This window comes from Pelodiscus sinensis, chromosome 6, assembly GCF_049634645.1.
Source record: "Pelodiscus sinensis isolate JC-2024 chromosome 6, ASM4963464v1, whole genome shotgun sequence".
Lineage (NCBI taxonomy): Eukaryota > Metazoa > Chordata > Testudines > Trionychidae > Pelodiscus > Pelodiscus sinensis.
The window spans coordinates 129,174,901-129,193,736 of record NC_134716.1 but is presented as its reverse complement, the minus strand read 5'-3'; the positions used below and the strand labels follow the sequence as shown (position 1 = coordinate 129,193,736).

At 53.5% G+C, this 18,836-nt stretch overlaps 1 protein-coding gene across 7 annotated transcripts in view; it reads right to left on the bottom strand.

Annotated features, from left to right (window-relative positions):
• UNC13B (unc-13 homolog B) overlaps window positions 1–18,836 on the bottom strand; it is a 341,091-nt gene that overhangs the window by 51,305 nt on the left and 270,950 nt on the right. For all 7 annotated transcript variants that reach the window (XM_075932833.1, XM_075932834.1, XM_075932838.1 and 4 more), the window contains 2 exons: window positions 18,143–18,228; window positions 539–665 (listed from right to left, as the gene is read on the bottom strand). In XM_075932833.1, the coding sequence (XP_075788948.1) occupies window positions 539–665; window positions 18,143–18,228 (213 nt within the window). The remainder of the gene's footprint in view (window positions 1–538; window positions 666–18,142; window positions 18,229–18,836) is intronic.

Genomic DNA, 18,836 nt, shown 5'->3' with positions numbered 1-18,836 from the left:
GGTCTGATAGGACAGAGTGTTTGCTGTTTAGCTATTGATTAGAGCTGAGATCACCAGGCCCTCCCCAATGAAACCGAACCGCATGCTGTAAGCATGTCACAGAAATGCCTCCAAATCCAACCTAGGCCCCAGGCCTAACCCACTGCTAAATATTTCGGCTCTTGAGACCATCTACAGGAGGAGAAAGAACAATAGCCAAGAGGGGCTAGTAGCTTTAGGTAGAGTCCTACAACTGGCAGGGACCTCAAGAGGCCATCAAGTCCAGTCCCCTGCCCTCCCGGCAGGACCGAGCACCGTCTACACCATCCCTGACAGGTGTCTGTCCAGCCTGCTCTTCAATATCTCCAGTGATGGGGATTCCACAACCTCCCTAGGCAACTTATTCCCGTGTGTCACCACCCTGCCAGGCAGGGAGTTTTCCTGAGGTCCGGTGAGAAGGAAGCGTTGAGGCAGGGAAGGGTGGGACGGAACGAGGAAGGCGAAGGGAAAGCAGGAGAGGATACAGGACAGAACGGAGGGCAGAGAAGAGCACACTTACGCGGGGTAGTCAGGCACTTTCCCCTTGAAGGCCGGCAGATCGCGAACGTACTCGTTGTGCAGCCACTTTACCTTGAAGTGCAAGTTCATATAGTCGGCGCTTTTACACAGTCTGTGCTTCTCGTGGTCTGTGGGGAGAAAGACCAGTCAGGCATGTTACATTGGCATTAGGCCAGCTGCCCGGGTCCCAGCGGGGTTGCGCACAACGCCGCCGCATTGTGCTACGGCACCGGGGCACGAGGTGTGTCACTAATTGTCACATTACCGAATTGGAGGGAAGCAGCCAGATCGCTGCTGCACCCCTAGGTGGGGGTGTTGGCCCCAGAAATTGGTATGGGGGGAGCCATGTGGGGTATTGAATGGGAGCTTATCGTTTGTTGATCTTATGTACGCTATTTATGTGAGTGTATAATGTCTGTGTGTGTAGGTAGGAATCTGTAATCTGTGTGGAAGCTGAATATTTCTGTGAATGTGGTTAAGCATGGCTATGGACAGGCTGAGTAGTGAAGCCCTGTGGAACAATGGCCCTTGATGGCCCAAGGACACACCTAAAGCAGGAGGGCGGAGACCCAAGAGCTGCCAGCAGAGAGGCTGAGGACCAGGTGACCGGCTGAGACCAGAAGAGGCCAGGAAGGAGTATAAAGAGGCCATGTGGTCGATGCCATTTTGGTTCTCAGCTCAGCACTTCATCCCAGAGGCAGCACTGCAGGGATTGAAGAGCCCGGAAGACCTGTGAACCCATCCTGATCGTAGGATGTGCAATAAGAACTTTTAAACCAGCAGCTGCAACATCTTTGCTAGAGCCTGCATCGAGAACTGGGAGATTCGGTGCATGTAACGTACTGTACTTTCATAACCTTACTCTCAGGCTTTTCTTTCTTGTAATAATAAACCTTTAGATATAGATTCTAAAGGATTGGCCCAGCGTGATTTGTGGATAAGGTCCAGAGGGTAAATTGACCAGGGATCTGTGGCTGGTTTCTTGGAACCGGACAGAACTTGTTCGGGGTAGGTGGGATTGGGTGCTAAGACCCCCCACCTGTGTATAGGCCCGGGGCCATCTGGGGCACGGATATTGCTGGGGTGTCGGAGGGGTTTTGCTCGGGGGGCTTCAGGCAGGCTGCTGAAGCGCTCTGTGGGACTGGTTTGTGGCCTGTTTGGAAACGTCACCAGTCGGGGGGCTGTAAGGAGCCCCGGATTTGAGCAATTCGCCCTGAGCGGACGCACTCAGCTGTGCCCAGACACGGCCCGGTCTGTCACACTAATGCCCTGAAATCTAAGCCACTGGGCTTTCTGGAGAATTTGGGGGGTCTTTGCTGTTCGGCAGGGGGAGGAAGTTTGCACGGCTCCAGCTCGCACGTCAAAAATAGAAAACTTTCTGGTTGTCATGACAACGAGAGGAGAACGCTTTCTAATGGTCTCGCCGTCTCTTCACACGCCATGCTCTGGATTTCGTCCCCCTCAGGAGGGGAGAGTCGGGTTCCCAGGGCCGGTCTTTGTGCTCCCCTGGATTTACACTGTGACAACGAATATTCCAGCTCGCAGCTTCCCAGACAGAACGTCACTCTCCCTCCCTCCGGCCTCTTTGCTAGCGGCGTGCCCGGACGGAGCAGGGGCGGAGCTCAACGGGGCTTCCGCCTCCAAGCCCAGCCGGCTCAGACTCCGCAGGGCAGAGGGCAAGGGCCAGGGTGTCCCTGGCGGCGCAGCGCACTGGGGCTACTTCAGCGTCCATTCAGGGGAACCGCGTTACGACGGTGCAGGAAGGGAGCCCCACGACGAGGCACCTCCCCCCACGCGACAAGGCCTCACGGCTGCCCAAGTCCCACCGAGCGACGCTGCACAGCTTGCACCCTCAGCGCCCAGGGTCCGTCAGCAATTCCCTCCACCAAGCCCTGGCAGAAGGCCCTGGGGAGCTGCTCCCTAGGGCTGGGCGGGGGGGCGTTTTACCCCCACCCTCCAGTCTTCGTACTGGCTGCCCACAAAGCAGTCAGCTGGCTTTAGGGCAGGCCTCCCTGCTGGTCAAGCCCCCACTAGGAACCTTGTGCCTGCTGGCGACTTGTCTTAGCAGTTCAGCGTGTTTCGACCGAGGCTCCACTGCAGCCACGTCTCACCTGCTGGCAACACGAGACCATCCCCACCGTGGAGAACTCAGCCCCCAGAAACAGCCCTGCCTCCTCCTGGGGCACCATTCGGGAGACTTCTCGCGCGCCCCTGCTGCGTGTGAGCCGGCCCTGCGTCCGCGAGTACAATCCCCTTTCCAAAGCGGGCCCACCCCACGGTGCCGTTGGGAGCCCCCTGGTTTTTCTTAGAGCTGGGCCCAAGCTGCAGAGCTCGGGTTTCCCAAGGCCACAGTGGTGTGATGGCAACACGTCATGCACAAACAGGCCCTGCTCACTCCAATGCTCAAGTTTTCCTTGCAAGTGAAGGACGAGCGCTTGGCCAGCTGGGATGAGAGTCCACCCCAGATTCACCTGTTGCTGTGTAACCGTCCGTGCGCACCAGCTGACGTGCGCTAAGTGTAGCAGAGTGCACTGAGCGACGCCTCTTGAAAATGGCAGCAAAGTGCATTCAACGGTCTGACGAGTACGACAGGGCGTGTGGACAGACAGACTGCAACAGGGACGTGTGGGCAGACTCACACCCCAGCTCGCCAAGGTCTGACTGCTACACACACAAACCTTCGCTGGATTAAGCCAGGATACTCGGTGCCTGAGGAAAGAGGAGCCCCGCTCAGTGTCTGAGATCCCCGCCTCTCAGCAGCAGGAGCAGGAGCAAAGACGGATACAGGGATGTGAGCAGTCAGACTGGGGATGGAAGGAAGCGGAAGTAGCCACTCAGCGCCCCTAGCGAGAGGAAGGAAGTCAGTGGGCAATTAGCACTCTGTTCCCTATGATATGGAGCACCACAGGGGCTGTCATGGCCTTGCCTGACACAGATGCAAGTTGGTCCCGCCTAGGAGCAGCTGCCAGCTTGGAGCAGAACTGGATGCGCTTGAGCTGTGAGATTTCCTCCAGAAGCCACGAGGAGGTGGCCTAGCTTTCTTAGACAAGCCCATCACAGTCGAGTCAGAAGTGCTCAAGAGGCAAGGTGTGTTACCAGGGTGGGTACGCGGCGAGGGGAAAAGCACAGGCCACGAGACAACAAGGACAAGTGAGAGTCCTGCCCTTGGGACGGAAGAATCCCAAGCATTGGTACAGGCTGGGGACCAACCGGCGAAGTAGCAGTTCTGCAGAAAAGGCCCTGGGGGTTACAGTGGGTGAGAAGCTGGAGATGAGTCAACAGGGCGCCCTTGTAGCCTAGAAGACTAATGGTGTATTGGGGTGCATTAGGAGGAGCATTGCCAGCAGATCCAGAGACGTGATTATTCCCCTTCATTCGGCTCTGGTGAGGCCACATCCGGAGTATTGTGTCCAGTTCTGCCCCTCCCCCCCATAGAAAGGATGGACACACATTGGAGAGAGTCCAGCGGAGGGCGACAAAAATGATTCAGGAGCTGGAGCACATGACCTACGAGGAGAGGCTGAGGGATTTGGGTTTGTTCAGTCTGCAGAAGCGAAGAGTGAGGGGGGATCTGAGAGCAGCCTGCAAGTCCCTACAGGGGGTCCCAAAGAGGATGGAGAGAGGCTGTTCTCAGTGGTGACAGATGGCAGAACAAGCAGGGGTGGATGAGAGTTTTGCGGGGCACAGGGCCTATTGAAGCGCGGGGCCTGGGGCAGCCGCCCCGCTCACCCTGCCCTATATCTGCCGCTGAGAACGAGGAACAATGGTCTCAAGTTGCAGTGGGGGGGGGGGGTCTAGGTTGGAGATTAGGAAAAACTCTTTCCCTAGACGGGTGGGGAAGCGCTGGGCTGGGTTCCCGAAGGAGGGGGTGGAATCTCCATCCCTAGAGATGTTTAAGTCCTGGCTTGACCAAGCCCTGGCTGGGATGACTGAGTTGGGTTGGTCCTGCTTTGGGCAGGGGGCTGGACTTGGTGACTCCTGAGGTCTCTTCCAGCCCTGGGATTCTATGATGGCAAGGAAAATCGGATCATTTTGGTCGGATGTTTGGGGGCAGGCCCAGGATAACCTTGTCTTTGCGCAACTCACGGTGTAAGGGGTTGGCCATCAGGACTTAGCTGTCCATTAAAACGTGTCCTTCACCACAGCAACACAGGAATAGCCCAACGGGATCAAAGCAAGTTCGGAGTAAAATCCAAATGGGGCTTCAGCTCTGAAGCTGTCTGGCCCAGGAGAATCTGAAGTGCCAACACGTTTCTGTGCTAAAACACTTCACCAAGGTGGGTCTGCAGAAAACCACCTGGCACTTCCCCGTCTTGGAACAGAGAAAACACGGCACCCACGTCAGAGCCAGCAGGGACCACAGATCCCTGGATCCAAGTACAGCGTCCGTCAGCCCCAAACCAGGTTTCCCCGGAGCTGGGGACTCGTCCTGAGTACTGAACAGGCGGCAGTTCAGGGGAGACTTTTGGAGATCCTCAACAGGTCTGAGTGATGCAACATCTACCAGCAGAGCCTCCTAGGGTAAGGGGTCTGCAGGGCAGTTCCAAGGGGAACACCACGAATAGGGCTGACTCGACTACGCCAAATCAGAGAAGGCCATGTTGTCCTTACCAGGCCGTGGGTCTGGGGAAGCTAGCTGCTCCAGAATACAGATGAGCCTCTTATCTCTCCAGTGCAAACGAGGGGAGTCGCTGAAACCAGAACAGGTGTCTTCTGAGGAGCCACTGCCAGCATATGGATCCTGAGCCAGGAGATGAGAAGCCATTTTGCCGTTTCCTTACTGGGCAGCTTCACAAGAGACCTGGGATGTGCATTCAGGGCTCTCACCACAGTCACCGTAAACAGGGAGCACCGCAGGGCAAGCCCTGTGCTTCCGGTAGACATCACGTCTCTAGCAAAGCTCCTGGTGATCCCAGATCAGAAGAACTGTAATGGAAGCAACCAGATGCAGACATTTTAAATGAGAACCACTGTAACTGGAGGGTCTTCAAGAGGCGTGGCCCGTGTCTGCGTTCCATGGGAGGGCGTGCATACACTCCATGCACCGGGTTATAAGCAGCATGCAGGTCGACACCCTCTCAGTCCATCTTCTAACCACAAATCTAGCCAGATCTGCAGCAGAGAGAATGGAGGGCAGGCAGGCGGCAGAATCCAGTCAAGGGCCACACATCTCCAAGAACCTCCAAGTACAGTACGTAACGCGAGTCGAGCTACCTGCTGCTCCAGGATATGCAGATGCAGACTGGCCTCCGGCGGGTTCCGCGCAGTGTGACCCATCAGGTGGGCCCCTCACCCCACAAGGGCGCGTCTGTTCCTGGGGCAGCACCGGGAGGAGTGAAGGGAACTTTCACTCATTCTTTGTCTGGGTTGGATCACCAAGAGGAGACGACGACCCTGCTGTTGAAACGAGCCAGGCATGCAGGCAATCCTGCTGTCCCGTGACCGAGCAGCATTGGGAACATTCGCTCTGTAGTCCTTGGCCTCCGGGAAACCAGAGAAATCAGGCAGTGCGTTGTCTGAAACCCGTCTGTGTGACTGCAAGAGCCTTCCTCCCCAAAGTCCAACGCTGCCTGGATTGTTTATTGTCTCATGAGGGATAAAATGGATGTTTCCCTGAGTTCTCTCACTCCGAGGGCTTCCAGGTTTTGAATGGTACTCAACAGCCGATCTGGCCACCTCTGAAACCAACCCCCAGGAGCCAGTCGTCAAGGTACGGAAAACTGTGAGAGCTCTGCCGACTCATCCAAGGCGCTACCGTGGAGACAGCTTCCGTAAAACATGGCGGGTGCTGCTGCTCGTCTGAAGGCGAGGACCCGGAGTAAGAAGTGTCCCATCCCACCATCCGTCATAGGAATCTCCGCTCGGACGTGAATGCCTCTATGGAAATATGCATCCTTTTCAAGAGCCATAAGCCACATTGCTCCCTGAGGCCAACACTGCAACCCCGAATTCTGAAAGCCAATGAAAATATCCACACTGCAGCTTTTGCGGGGGGGGGGGGGGGGGGGGGGGGACACACACGGACAGGAAATGCGGAGACTAGACCCTTCCTCTGAGATGTTGAGGGGGTTGTGCTTTCGTCCCTTGGGGTAACAGGGATGTTTAAGAATTGCCTTGCGAGTGGTCCAGGGGGCAGTTTGGGGGGCGGGAAGGAGATGAACTCTATGATGTTATCTCTCTATTATTATGATCTCTGTTATCCCTGATGGATAACTTCCAAAACCCTAATAAATCTGTTAGTCTGTTTCTGCAGAAACTACGAGGAGTCCTGGGGCACCTCAGACACTTAGAAACGGCGACCCTTCGGATTTTCCAAGACCCAGATGGCTATCATGTTAGCTCCCAGCTGTGGGCAGGGGGGAGATGGACTTAAAGGTGAGTGAAGAAAGGGCAGGCACCAGAGATAAGCGAGTCGAGTAAAATGGCTGAGGTGGCTCCTCGCAGCGGGCGGGGAATGGCTTGTCGCGGTGGTGGGGGAAGGGTATGAAAAGCAGGGCCGCTGAGTCTTTTCTCTCTGGGGAGGCGGCTTAGCAGAGGCCGGCCAGTGGATACATGAGGAGGTAGCAGTGCCGGTGGCCTAGGTTTATAGGCCTAGCTCTGGGGCATCACCTTTGGGGCTGGTATGTAGCTCCCTAGGGGCGAGGGTAGACCACGAGTCCTTTAACTCATGGAGAGAGCCGGTCAGGCAGCCCCGGATAGCCTTCTGCCCCTTCCTCGGGAAGCTTGAGGGTTGCAAGCACAAATCCCTCCTTCTAACAATGCCAGTGGCCTCCTTCTGGATGCTGCATCTGCTCCACCCGCTGCTGCCTGACAAGCAGTTTTCACTGCTAGTTTTTGCTTGCTGTCTTCCAGATGGGAGAGGAACTGGGCTCTCTGTCCTTGGAGGAAAATAGATAGGAAAGGCCACCAGCCAGGCCATACCTGGCTATCGTGGCCTAGGAAGTGGTGATGCAAGCTGGCAGGCTCCTTCTCTCCCCCAAGGAGCTGCAGCCTCTTGGAGCCCTTATCAGACATGGTGGCCCTTAAGTACAAGACCTGTTATGATCTCTCGGGGCATGGTGTGCACTGGAACCCAGGTGAGGAATACACACACAGGCACCAGCGCTCCAAAAAGAACACACACGGACCCGTCTAAAACTGTCCTAAGGACACTACTTAAGAACTATGGTCTCCTGAAGTACCAAGCAGCAGAACGGAGGGGTTTGGATGGGGGTGCTGCAGAGGGGAACACAGCAGTGACTGAACTGGCCAGCTGGGAGAGGGGAACGCAGGGGTTACTAGCAGGGCTGTGGTATTTATACAGACTCTGGAAGGCTGGGAATGCTATAACTAGCCTTGCCACCAACTGCTGAGACTCCTACAGAAAGGCTCTCTAGAGGGATTCAGGAAGGATAAAGCCAAATCTATTTGTCCAAAATAAACTGCACAAGAGAATGCACTAAAAGCAGAGAAACTAAAAATGGAGGAGTCAGTGGATCCAAGCCCTTTCCAAAAATATTTTGTTCTGGCTAGGATAAAATGCTACTACAAAGCGGAGCAAAAGATGCATGACACCTGCCGAAGTGTTATCCTGCGAACTGACATCTAACACAATCCGCAGCAGGAGGGAGAGAGGGGGACACTGACTTGGGAACAGTAAGGGAACTAACAAATACAAGTCAAATGGTTATTCTTACCACCAGAAAAGAGGACTTTGCGAATGCGGAAGACAGGTGGGGCTTGGGACAGAGGAGACACAAAAGTGAACCATGGGAAGAAAAACATGATGGAGATCAAAGAAATCCGATAAATCCACCCCCCCTTGCTCCTTAGCAGCTCCCTCATTTATGGCCAGCTGCTCCCCACTTCAGGAGACTGGCTCCAGAGTTTGGTCACCACTCGCCGTTAGCTAAAGGGAAGGATTTCAGAGGTCACTGACGATAGGAGACAGACCACAGCACACAGCGATACCCGAAACATGCCTGTGATTTCCTCTCAGGCAGAATTGTGCTCTTGTACCTTTTGTTCAAAGGAACCTCCGTTCCAGCCCATTAGCACACACCCTTTACTTTTTCAGAAGTGCGTTAAGTGGGAAACATTTAGCAGCTGGAGATGCCAGTGGATTTATGCGCTGTAGCTTACTGGACATGAAAGAGTTTAGCAGCAGGACTAAAGGAAAAGTGTACGGCTATTTTCTAACAACTGCTGTGCTTTATCCTCAGCAAACCACACACGCGTCTCTTATTTTCCCTGCATGTTTCCTCTGGAAACAACTATGCTGTAGGTGGGACAGCTGGAACTGAGCTCTTAGGGCCCAATACACCGTGTGAGACGGCTTCTTTGCAACATGTTCTCCAATGCTTTGCCCAGCCCGTTTCTGACATGAGAGGGTTTCCATAACATGCACAATCTATCAGAGGGGGAGCCGTGTTAGTCTGGATCTGCAAAAGCGACGAGGAGTCCTGTGGCACCTTACAGACTAACAGACATATTGGAGCATAAGCTTTCGTGGGCAAAGACCCACTTCGTCAGATGCATGTAGTGGAATTTTAGTGCATGTAGGTTTAACCTGGCATTTCCTAGCCCTTAAGTCACTAGAAACGGGTATGTCCTCTTCAAAATCATTCAGATGTGATGGCGGAAAGCGGAAGGCAAATGCTAATGACATTTACGTAAGTCCGGGATTTCTAAAGCTACACATCTACTGCAGGCATTCCATTTCCTCCTGCCAGAAGACCCTGTTCACTGCCAGCGTGACGAGCTCCCGGAGACGTTCCTTTGGCACGTGATATTTACCATTCCCATGTGTCCTGCAGTCTGCTTTGTGGGCACAAGAGTCCTTCTTTCCATCTCAAGGTGAATTCACACTCCTCTGACCCGCAACGGGTCTCCCCCAGGCAAGGAGGGAGGCGCTCAAGGCAAGGAGAATTCGCCCCCCACCTCCTGGTCTGTGTGTTGAGTTACAATGTCCCACAGTTCTTTGTACATCTACCTGAGCGTGCTGTCCCGCACCCCCTACCAGCGCACGGCAGAGCCCGTAGCTCACGGCAGCTTTCCTGCAGCCGGGCCGTGGAGGGAAGGTCGCAGATCCAGCTCTCCAGACTCGCCCAAAGAGCTGCCTGTCCAGCATCCATCTTCCCTGGATTTTACTGGACTTGGCATTAAGCTCACAGCCCTCGCTGTGCAGCGAGTGAGATTTCTGCCCTCGTGTGCATCCTGTGCTCACCTTCCTCTTGAATTGCTATTTTGGAACCCCCACTGGCCTGGCATCTAGGCACAGGAGCTTCTTAAAATCAGCCTCGTTTGTTTAACCCGTCGTATTTTAACAACCCCCCCTTACACTTGCCTACCTCACCCGGCCAGGGCTAGAGGCAACCACCTTTTGCCAGAGCACCCCCTACTCTCCTTGGGAGTCCTGCAGTATATTGACATGCCCTGCCCACGAGCCAAGGGACGAAGCTCTAGGGGTCGGCGTGCTAGCCCAGAATTTGGGAGACCTGCTCTGTGACACTGGACAAGCCGCTTTATGGAGGAAAACTGAGGCAGTGGGACCCAGAAGGGCTAAGAGAACGTTGCTGTTTCACAGGGCCGGTGTCCGGAGAACCGTGTCAAAGGCTGGGCAGCACCTCCAGCCTGTCACAGCAAGGGCCCAGGAAGCATCAATGGCAGACAGAGCGTCAGGACAAACTCCGGCTCTGGCTCACTGACCAAGGAAAATGCCCCAGGCAGGACTCCAAGTCAGCACGACCCACAGCAGCAGAAAGGTCCCTGGTGCCTCGGATGGCACGTGGGACAGAGACGGTTCCAGGCCGCCGCGCCCCCCAAACCGTCCCTTGGCATGATGGCTGGCAGCAAAGTAAAGCCAAACGGGGGTTGCCATGGCAACCTGTATCACTGTGGACACAGGAGGCAGCAGGACTGGGCAGGAGCCGGCACTTCTAGGTGCTCCTGGAAAAGCAGCAAAGAGCCAAGTTCTCCCTCGGTGGAGCTCATCCATTTTCAGCCGATTCTCGGGCAGGGCCCTGCCAGTTGTGGCCCACCTCAGAGTCAGGGGATTTTAAGAATCATACATTTTGTGATTTCACCGATTTCCATCGGAAACGCCCTGGTGGGACCCAAAAAGGGCTGGTGAGGGGTTGCAAGGTTTCTGATGGGGAGCTGTGGCATTGCTGCCCTCACTTCCGCGCTGCCGGACGTACGACGGCATGGTAACGAGAGCCCTGAGAAGAGCAACAAGAACGACGAAAGGTCTGGCAAGCAGAGCTATGGGGGAAGGCTGAAAGAACTGAGCTTCTTTAGTCTGGAAAGGAGAAGATGGGGAGACATGAGAGCAGTTTTCAAGTACATAAGAGGTTGGTACAAAGAGTAAGGATGGAAATTCTTACCCTTTGATGATAAGACAAGAAGCGATGGGCTTACACTGCAGCAAGGGAGGTTTAGGTTCCACATGAGGAAAAGCCTCCTGCCTGTCAGGGTGGTTAATCACTGGAACAAATTGCCTGGGGGGTTGTGGAATCTCCATCACTGAAGATATTTGAGAGCAGATTAGACACACACCCGTCAGGGCTGGTCTAAATTCCACTCAGCCCTACCATGCTGGACCACATGACGTCTGGAGGGCTCTTCCAGCTCTATGGTATCGCCATCCTTCCTTCTGTGCTGCTGCCAGCAGAGCCGGGTCCTCCGGCAGCAGCTGCCGCTCTCCAGCTCTGACGGCAGCACACAGAAGCGAGGGTGACGTGGGATGGCATGCTGCTGGAGCTGGGGCGCTGCCTTCACAGCTGCACACCTGGCCAAGAGCCACTGCTCTCGGGCTGCCCAGCAGGAAGGGTGGCCACGCTGCAACCCCCCCTTTGGGTCTGGACCCCCCGTCTGAGAAACCCTGGTACCACTGTGAAATCGGGACAGCACAGGGTAAAAGCACACACAAGACCAGGTTTCAGGAGGCATTTTTCACAGCTGTGAATTTGGTAGGGCCCTATTCCCGGGACCTGTCTGGGGGACTGTTCGACATGACAGACATGGCTACCTGCCAGCATTCGACGGGGTCTGGCTGAACGAGCCTCCAGCACAGCCGTTGTCTCCGACTCACACAGCATCCGCTAATCTGCGGAGCCTCCCCAGCAGATGAGGTTCAGGTAGCTCAAGAGCTTTAGAGCGTTCCGCGCTGTACGCTGTGTCCAGGGAGAGGGAAATCTCTATCTAGGCCCAACTGCTCACTCTGCCAAAGGCCAGGGACTTGCCATGCGGTGAGCAGAGCGGGCTCATTTTACCCAGAACGTAGGGGCAGAGGCACAAGGGAAACCACCATGACAGCACTTAGGCACGTGTGCTGCACGGTGGAAGGACACGCCCACCCATCGGTCTTGGCGTCTGCGCAGAGAGGGGCCTCTGCTCGCCCGTGCACACCGCTCTGGGACGCAGTGTTTGCACCTGGCGGGGGTTCTGGCGGATACCGACAGCGCTGGGCAACGCGGAACCGGAGGGAGCAGCCTTGCAAGCAGGAGACGAGAAGGGAGCCCCGCGCGCGACTGACACGGATTAAATCGACTCTTTGCTTGTCACAGCAGCTCATTTTGTGCGTAAATTTGCATTTCTCAGGGAAGGGTCTGATCCGATCGGAACGTCGGAGTTTAAAGCCCAGGCAACGAGAGCTGTAACCACTGAGCTGATTTCCAAACCAGTTCTGACTCCAACGGCAGCAGGCTTGTAGGCGGCCAATGGAAGAGGCTTCCGAGTCACACCCACTTCGAAAGGGAGTCTCTCCCGCAGCAGGATCTCTCACAGAGCCACATTCGGAAGAGGGCAAAAGCAGGCCCTAATGCACCATGCGCACCGAGGAGATGGAATTAGAGCAGGGCGAACTGGGGTGACCGCGCTGGACTCTGTGATTTCAACATCACGGCGTCAAAGGAGGTGAGGACAGCAGCTGACTGCCTTGAGCCAGCAGGAGGCAGCGTGGTGTATCTGGCCCTACCGGCACTTTGCTCCAGCTAAGCTCCTTGGCCCATGTCCCTGGTTGGCCCACGTCCACCTCCTTAGGAGACCCAGCACCCCCCCATCCCATTTGGGGCCCATACAGGCTGACTTGCCCCAGGCCCCACAGGCCCCCTGCAGATGGCTTTGTATACAGAACAACCCCCTACTGCTTCTTCAGCTTTTAGCTCCTCCTCTTACAAATCCGTCTCAGCCCCCTAACTTCTCCTGCAGCAAGCACCATCCACCCTCTAAAAGGGACGCTCTGCATGCACGTGCCCCTTACCGTTACTTTTTCTTGCACCAGAGCATGGGGGGTTGGGGTTACACGACAATTGCAAGCCGGCTCTCACCTGGAGAAACTTACTCCCAAGAAGCAACTGAGAAAGGCACCAGGATATGTTGTGATAACTGGACCAGCACATTTACTCGAATTCTGAGTTCAGCTGTCTAAAGTACATGAAAATTACAACAACCTATAACAGCAAATATTGATAGAAAAATGGTACCAATAGAGACAGAAAAACTAAGTCTAAACAAAAGGGACTACCAACGTGGTTCAGTGACTGTGTTAAAACGGTGTCCCCTTAAAACAGAAGACGTGGAACCAGAATTCAATAAACCAAGAATGGAATGTCAGATACTAGATCCAACTATGGAAGGAAAAGCAATAACTGAAAATGTGGAAATGGCAAAGGTGCTACAACTTCTTTGTTCCGGTTTTCACCAGGAAGGGTGATGGCGATCGGATGCCTACAACAGGGAACGCTGGAGAGACGTAGGCAGGTTTCGAAGTTAAAATAGGAAAAGAACAAGTGAAAAATTACTTAGAAACGTGAGATGTCTGCAAGTCGGCAGGGCCTGATGAAATGCATCCTAGAATACACAAGGAGCTGACGGAGGAGGTAGCTGAGCCGTTAGCTATCATCTCTGAAAAAGCATGGAAGTTGGGAGCGATTCCAGAAGACTGGAAAGGGCAAATCTAGGGCCCATCTATAAAAAGGGAAATAAGAACAACCCAGGAAACTACAGACCAGTCAATTGAACATCTGTGCCAGGGAAGATAATGGAGCAAGTAATTAGGGAATTCATCTGAAAACATATGGAAGATAATATGATAGAGAGCAGCCAGCATGGATTTGTCAAGAATAACTCATGTCAAACCAACCTGATAGCTTTCTTTGACAGGGTATCGAGGCTTGTGGACAAGGGAGAAGCAGTGGATGTGGTACATCTCAATTTTAGTAAAGCATTTGATACAGTCTTGCATGCCTGTCTTACCAATAAACAAGGGAAATACAGCCTAGATGGGGCTACTGTAAGGTGAGTGCATAACTACTCTCTGAGAACATAAAAAACAACAAATAGTCTGGTAGCACTTTATAAACTAACAAAACACGTAGATGGTATCATGAGCTTTCGCGGGCACAGCCCACTTCTTCAGATGACCGGAGTGTTATATGTCCAGAACCAAAATAAATGGGGGAGAAAGGAGGAGAGGAAAATATGGGCGGGGGAGGAACAAAAGGAGGCAATGGGTGTATAAATATCAAAGGGAAAACTGAGTTGGTATGTAACAGGCAAAACTGATAGTCTAGGAGCACCTAAAAACTGATGAGTTAAAAGAAGCAGATCAAGACTATTAGTTAGCAATTAGAAAGGAAGAGTACCAATACCAGACTCTCTACAGGCAAAGAACCATTGGCACCTTCATTGTTTGATGGTTGATAATGTCCCAGCCATCCGGTATCTCGATTCAAACCATTGGCATGCGAATTAAACTTGTGAATGAATTGTAGTTCCAACCCTTCCCTGTGTATTTGGCTTGTGGAACTGGTCTGTAACAAAACAGCAACTTGACGATCTCTTCATGAATGACCAGGCAGCTTGAAGTGTTCACCAACAGGTTTCTGTAGGTTCCCTTTTCGGATATCTGATTTGTGTCCATTGATTCTTTCCCGTCGGGACTGTTAGGTTGCAGATTGTGGATAATGCGTTGGAGGGGTTTAAGTTGTGGACTGTAGGTAATGACAAGTGGAATTCTGTTATTTTCTTTTTTGGGTCTGTTTTGAAATAAATCATGTCTGGGTACTTTTTGGCCTCTCGCAATCTGTTTTTGCACATCTGAAGAAGTGGGCTGTGCCCACAAAAGCTCATGATACCACCTACACGGTGTGTTAGTCTTTAAAGTGCTACCATTCTATTTGTTGTTTTTAACGTTTGTCCTGTACAGACTAACTTGGCTACCCCTCTGAAGCTCTCTGAGAACAGTTATCCAACCACTTATCAATGGTTCAACGTCATGCTGGAAGGGGATAACAAATGGCGTTCTGCAGGGATCAGTTTTGGGACCAGTTCCGTTCAACATCTTCATCAACTATTTAGATCAGTGTTTCTTAAAATGTTTAAGACTGAGAAACACCAAACAATAATTATTTATGAGGAACATCAAGGATTTTTTTGACAACAAAAAAAAGGAGGCAGGGGAGAGAAGGGTCAGGGGGACAGCTATTGAGGGGGAAAAAAAAATCACCTGCCCCTTTAAGGGCAGCCACTTTGAATTCTGTTGCTCTCCGCGGCACACCTCCGACTGCACAGTTTAAGAAACACTGACTTAGATAACGGCAGAAAGAGTACGCTTATTAAGTTTGCAGATAACACTAAGCTGGGAGGGGTTCCAAGTGCTGTGGAGAATAGAGTCATAATTCAAAATGATCTGGACAAATTGGAGAAATGGTCTGAGGTAAATAGGATGAAGTTCAATAAGGAGAAATGCAAAGTGCTCCACTTAGGAAGGAACAATCAGTTTCATGTATACAAAATGGGAAGTGACTGTCTAGGAAGAAGACCTGCAGAAAGGGATCTAGGGGTCACAGTGGACCACAAGCTAAATATGAGGCAAGAGTGTGACACTGTTGCAAAAAACCCACATCCCCCCTCCCCCCCGCTTCTGGAGTGCATTAACAGGAGTGTTGTGAGTAAGACATGAGAAGTCTTTCTTCCGCTCTACTGATTAGGCCTCGGTTGGAGTACTGTGTCCAGTTCTGGGACCACATTTCAAGAAAGATGTGGAGAAATTGGGAGACAGTCCAGAGAAGAGAAAGAAAAATGATGAAAGGTCTAGAAAACATGAGCTATGAGCAGGGGCAGATGACTGTTTTGCGGGGCCCCGGGCAGCATAACTCCGCAGGGCCCCCCTTTGCCACGGTGCATGCGCCGTGATGCCATGCACATGCGCGGGGCTTTTTTAAGCGCGGGGCCCGGGGCGGCCGCCCCGTTCACCCTGCCCTATATCCGCCCCTAGCTATGAGAGAAGACTGAAAGAATTGGGCTTGTTTAGTTTAGAAAAGAGAAGACCGAGAGGGGACATGATAGCAGCTTTCAAGTATCTAAAAGGGTGTTACAAGTAGGAGGAAGAAAAATTGTTCTCCTTGTCCTCTGACAATAGGACAAGAAGCAATGGGCAGCAAGGGAGGTTTAGGTTGGACATTAGGAAAAAGTTCCTACCTGTCAGGGTGGTTGAACACTGGAATAAGTTGCCTAAGGAAGCTGTGGAATCTCCATCACTGGAGATATTGAAGAGCAGGTTGGACAGACAGCAACAGGCCTGGAATCTAGTGAGCAAGACTTTGGTGCAGTAACACGGCAGCCAAGGAAGAGGCCCACTTGATAATTGTGTGATTGTGTAAGTTAGGTGGGAGCATGGAAGGACACAGGGAGGCAGCGGGTGCAGATCATAAGCCAAAGGGGAGTAGCGGAACATCCTAAGAAGAAATATCTTGGTACAAAGACTCCCCCAAAACTCATGTACATACCGACCTAAGTTCAGGACTGAGTCAAAGTTGACAGCACGAAGGACAGTAAGTAAGGCCCCTTCTGGAAGGTGAGGGGTGGGAACTAGGCAGGTGAGGGTGGCAACCTGGTACATAAAGAAGTGATTTAAGTTGTTTGCACAGGTCTATAAAAGGGCACTGCAAGCGGTGAGCGCCGACTGACCCTGCTTGGGGGGGGGGGGTGCTTATGCACTTGTGTAGGACGCACAGCGGCTTACCCTTGAGACTTCCTGCTGATAACTGTTAATGCATCTCATCTGGCTATAAACCTGCTCGACTGGTTTCACCCTTGCCTGAACCTGTCACTTCCGGGGGCTCTCAGGTCTACTGAATTGGCCCAAGTGCACGGGGTCCAACGCTTTAGACAAAGGGAGCACACACATGCAGCTGAAAGCTCATTACCGCCGACCAGGTAGACGACCTGTCAGAAACGAACCAGGACAATCTCGAAACCCTGACTGACGACATGCTGTTCGGATGGTGTGCAAAACCAGAGCCCACCCTCTGGAAGGCTGGACACCCTTCCAGTAAGGCTCTGACTGGAACTGGATACGGGAACACCCAACAGCTTGGAGGCCATTTTGAGAGAGACCAAGGAGCCACCCGAGGTGCTGGGACATTGCACCAATCAATGCAGTGCACGTGAGGTACGCATGCGGACGGCATAGGCCCCTTGTGTTTTACAGCAGGAGCCCCTGGCCACAGGCACTAAAGACCTCGCCCTGGAAAGTGCTGAGCAAGCTTCGCTCCCAACGCAGTTGGCTAAGGCAACGGAAGTTGAATCCACGCTTGCACCACTGGGCCCATGGACGATACAAGGTACAGTCAGCCATCTCCAATGCTTGTGGAATGAACGGAGCGCTGGAAACCCCAGGACTCTGCTGGGGGAGTGACCCGGCCTCGGCACGCACTGCCCCCATTTCTGGAGGGGGTAAAACCCCTGTGGATGAGCGTGCCCTGACCATCTGGAGATGGAGACCAGGTTCCGAGGAGCCCCCCAACGCCGCCGACACTGCTTACACTGAGCTGCCTTCATAGCGAGATGCTGGAAAAGGACAACCTGCCTGTCTACCGCTCAACTCACCGAGGGAAAGAGACTTGGGCTGGAGTTTCGGGAGATGGAACAGCAGAACCTTCCCACTCCTGTACGCCCCACAAGCTGCGGTCTATCATATTCCAGGCGAGGGTGGCTGCACGCGCCCACAAACACACGCACGTGCACAGTAAGCAGCCTGGGCACCTAGCGCTGTACATCACCACAGAGGCAGTAGTGCCCCGACAGAATGCAGCTCAAGCAGGGATTCCCCAGCCTGCGGCGGGAAACCTCCCAACAACATCGGCCCTCACTGCAGAACCCCACCCCACTGGACTCCGCCAGGCTGCAGGTTCTGTTCCTGCAGCTCCTGTGGCGACTATTTCAGTTAATCAGGGGAATTTAAAGGTGATGCGTTGGCAAGCTCTGCTCCAAGCTGTTGTCCAGGAGCAGCCCAAGGCAGAGGCAGTAGGACGTTCCTACTGCGGTGCCCACAGCTCGCACAGGAAAGCCGACGATCAGTCTCCTTTTTTTTTATTGCCATTTGAAGGAGTTGAGGACGGTGCTTCCTAGGGACTAAAACGTGGGGTGCACAAGCTCTCCACTTCCTACGGGCATGGGAACAGCACGTTCACGTGCCCCCGAGAGCGACTGCGGATGGTTACAGCAAGCGATCGCCACGTCAGGCGCTTCCTCGCGTGCTGGTCGCATTGCGCGGGCGAGGATCAAAACGTCAGCAGCGGGGGCAAGCAGCAACCGTGGGGGAACACCAGCGCACTCCTACCTTCCATGGCGTATTTCGTATCCTGGGCAAAGAGGTTCCACATGACTTCAGCACTGACCTTCCCGACCGTGAGCTCCTGGGGAAACCTGCACCAGGGAACCAGAGAGAAGGCTTGAAGGGCTGAGAACAAGGGGGCGTTTCAGTCTGCTCTGAGCAACGCCAGCAACCGAACGGTTCAGCACGAGACACATTCCCGTCAGCCTGTGATGACACGAGGTGGCTAGCTGGAAAGTGCCAACGGGACTCGACCTATCGGTTCAAAGAGACTGAAAATATCCCTGCTGCCGTGACTAGGAGACCAGCTGGTACGGGCTGCTCTCTAACTCTGTACTGTTACCTCAAAATGTTCATCCTTCTCCTAGCTCTCTCCTTTGCCCCTTCCAAGGCGAGGCCCCTTGTCCCCATTGGGTTACGGGGTCATGTTGCTGACAGGGTAATGCTCATCAGGTGCACTGCAACGTTAAGATCAAAAATCCCCAATGCACCATCTGCCCCTTTGCCTACAAGGCATGCGGGGGGTTGCTGGAGACATCTGAATGGAGAGTATCTGATATCTCACTGCCCAAGGAGACCAACTGGCCCTTTTGGACACTGAAGCCAACCCCGCCCACGGAACTCTCAGTCCCGCGCGGAACACGGACACGCGCCAAGCCCCACACAAAGCGCTGTCACCACAGGGCCAAACGTGGGCGAG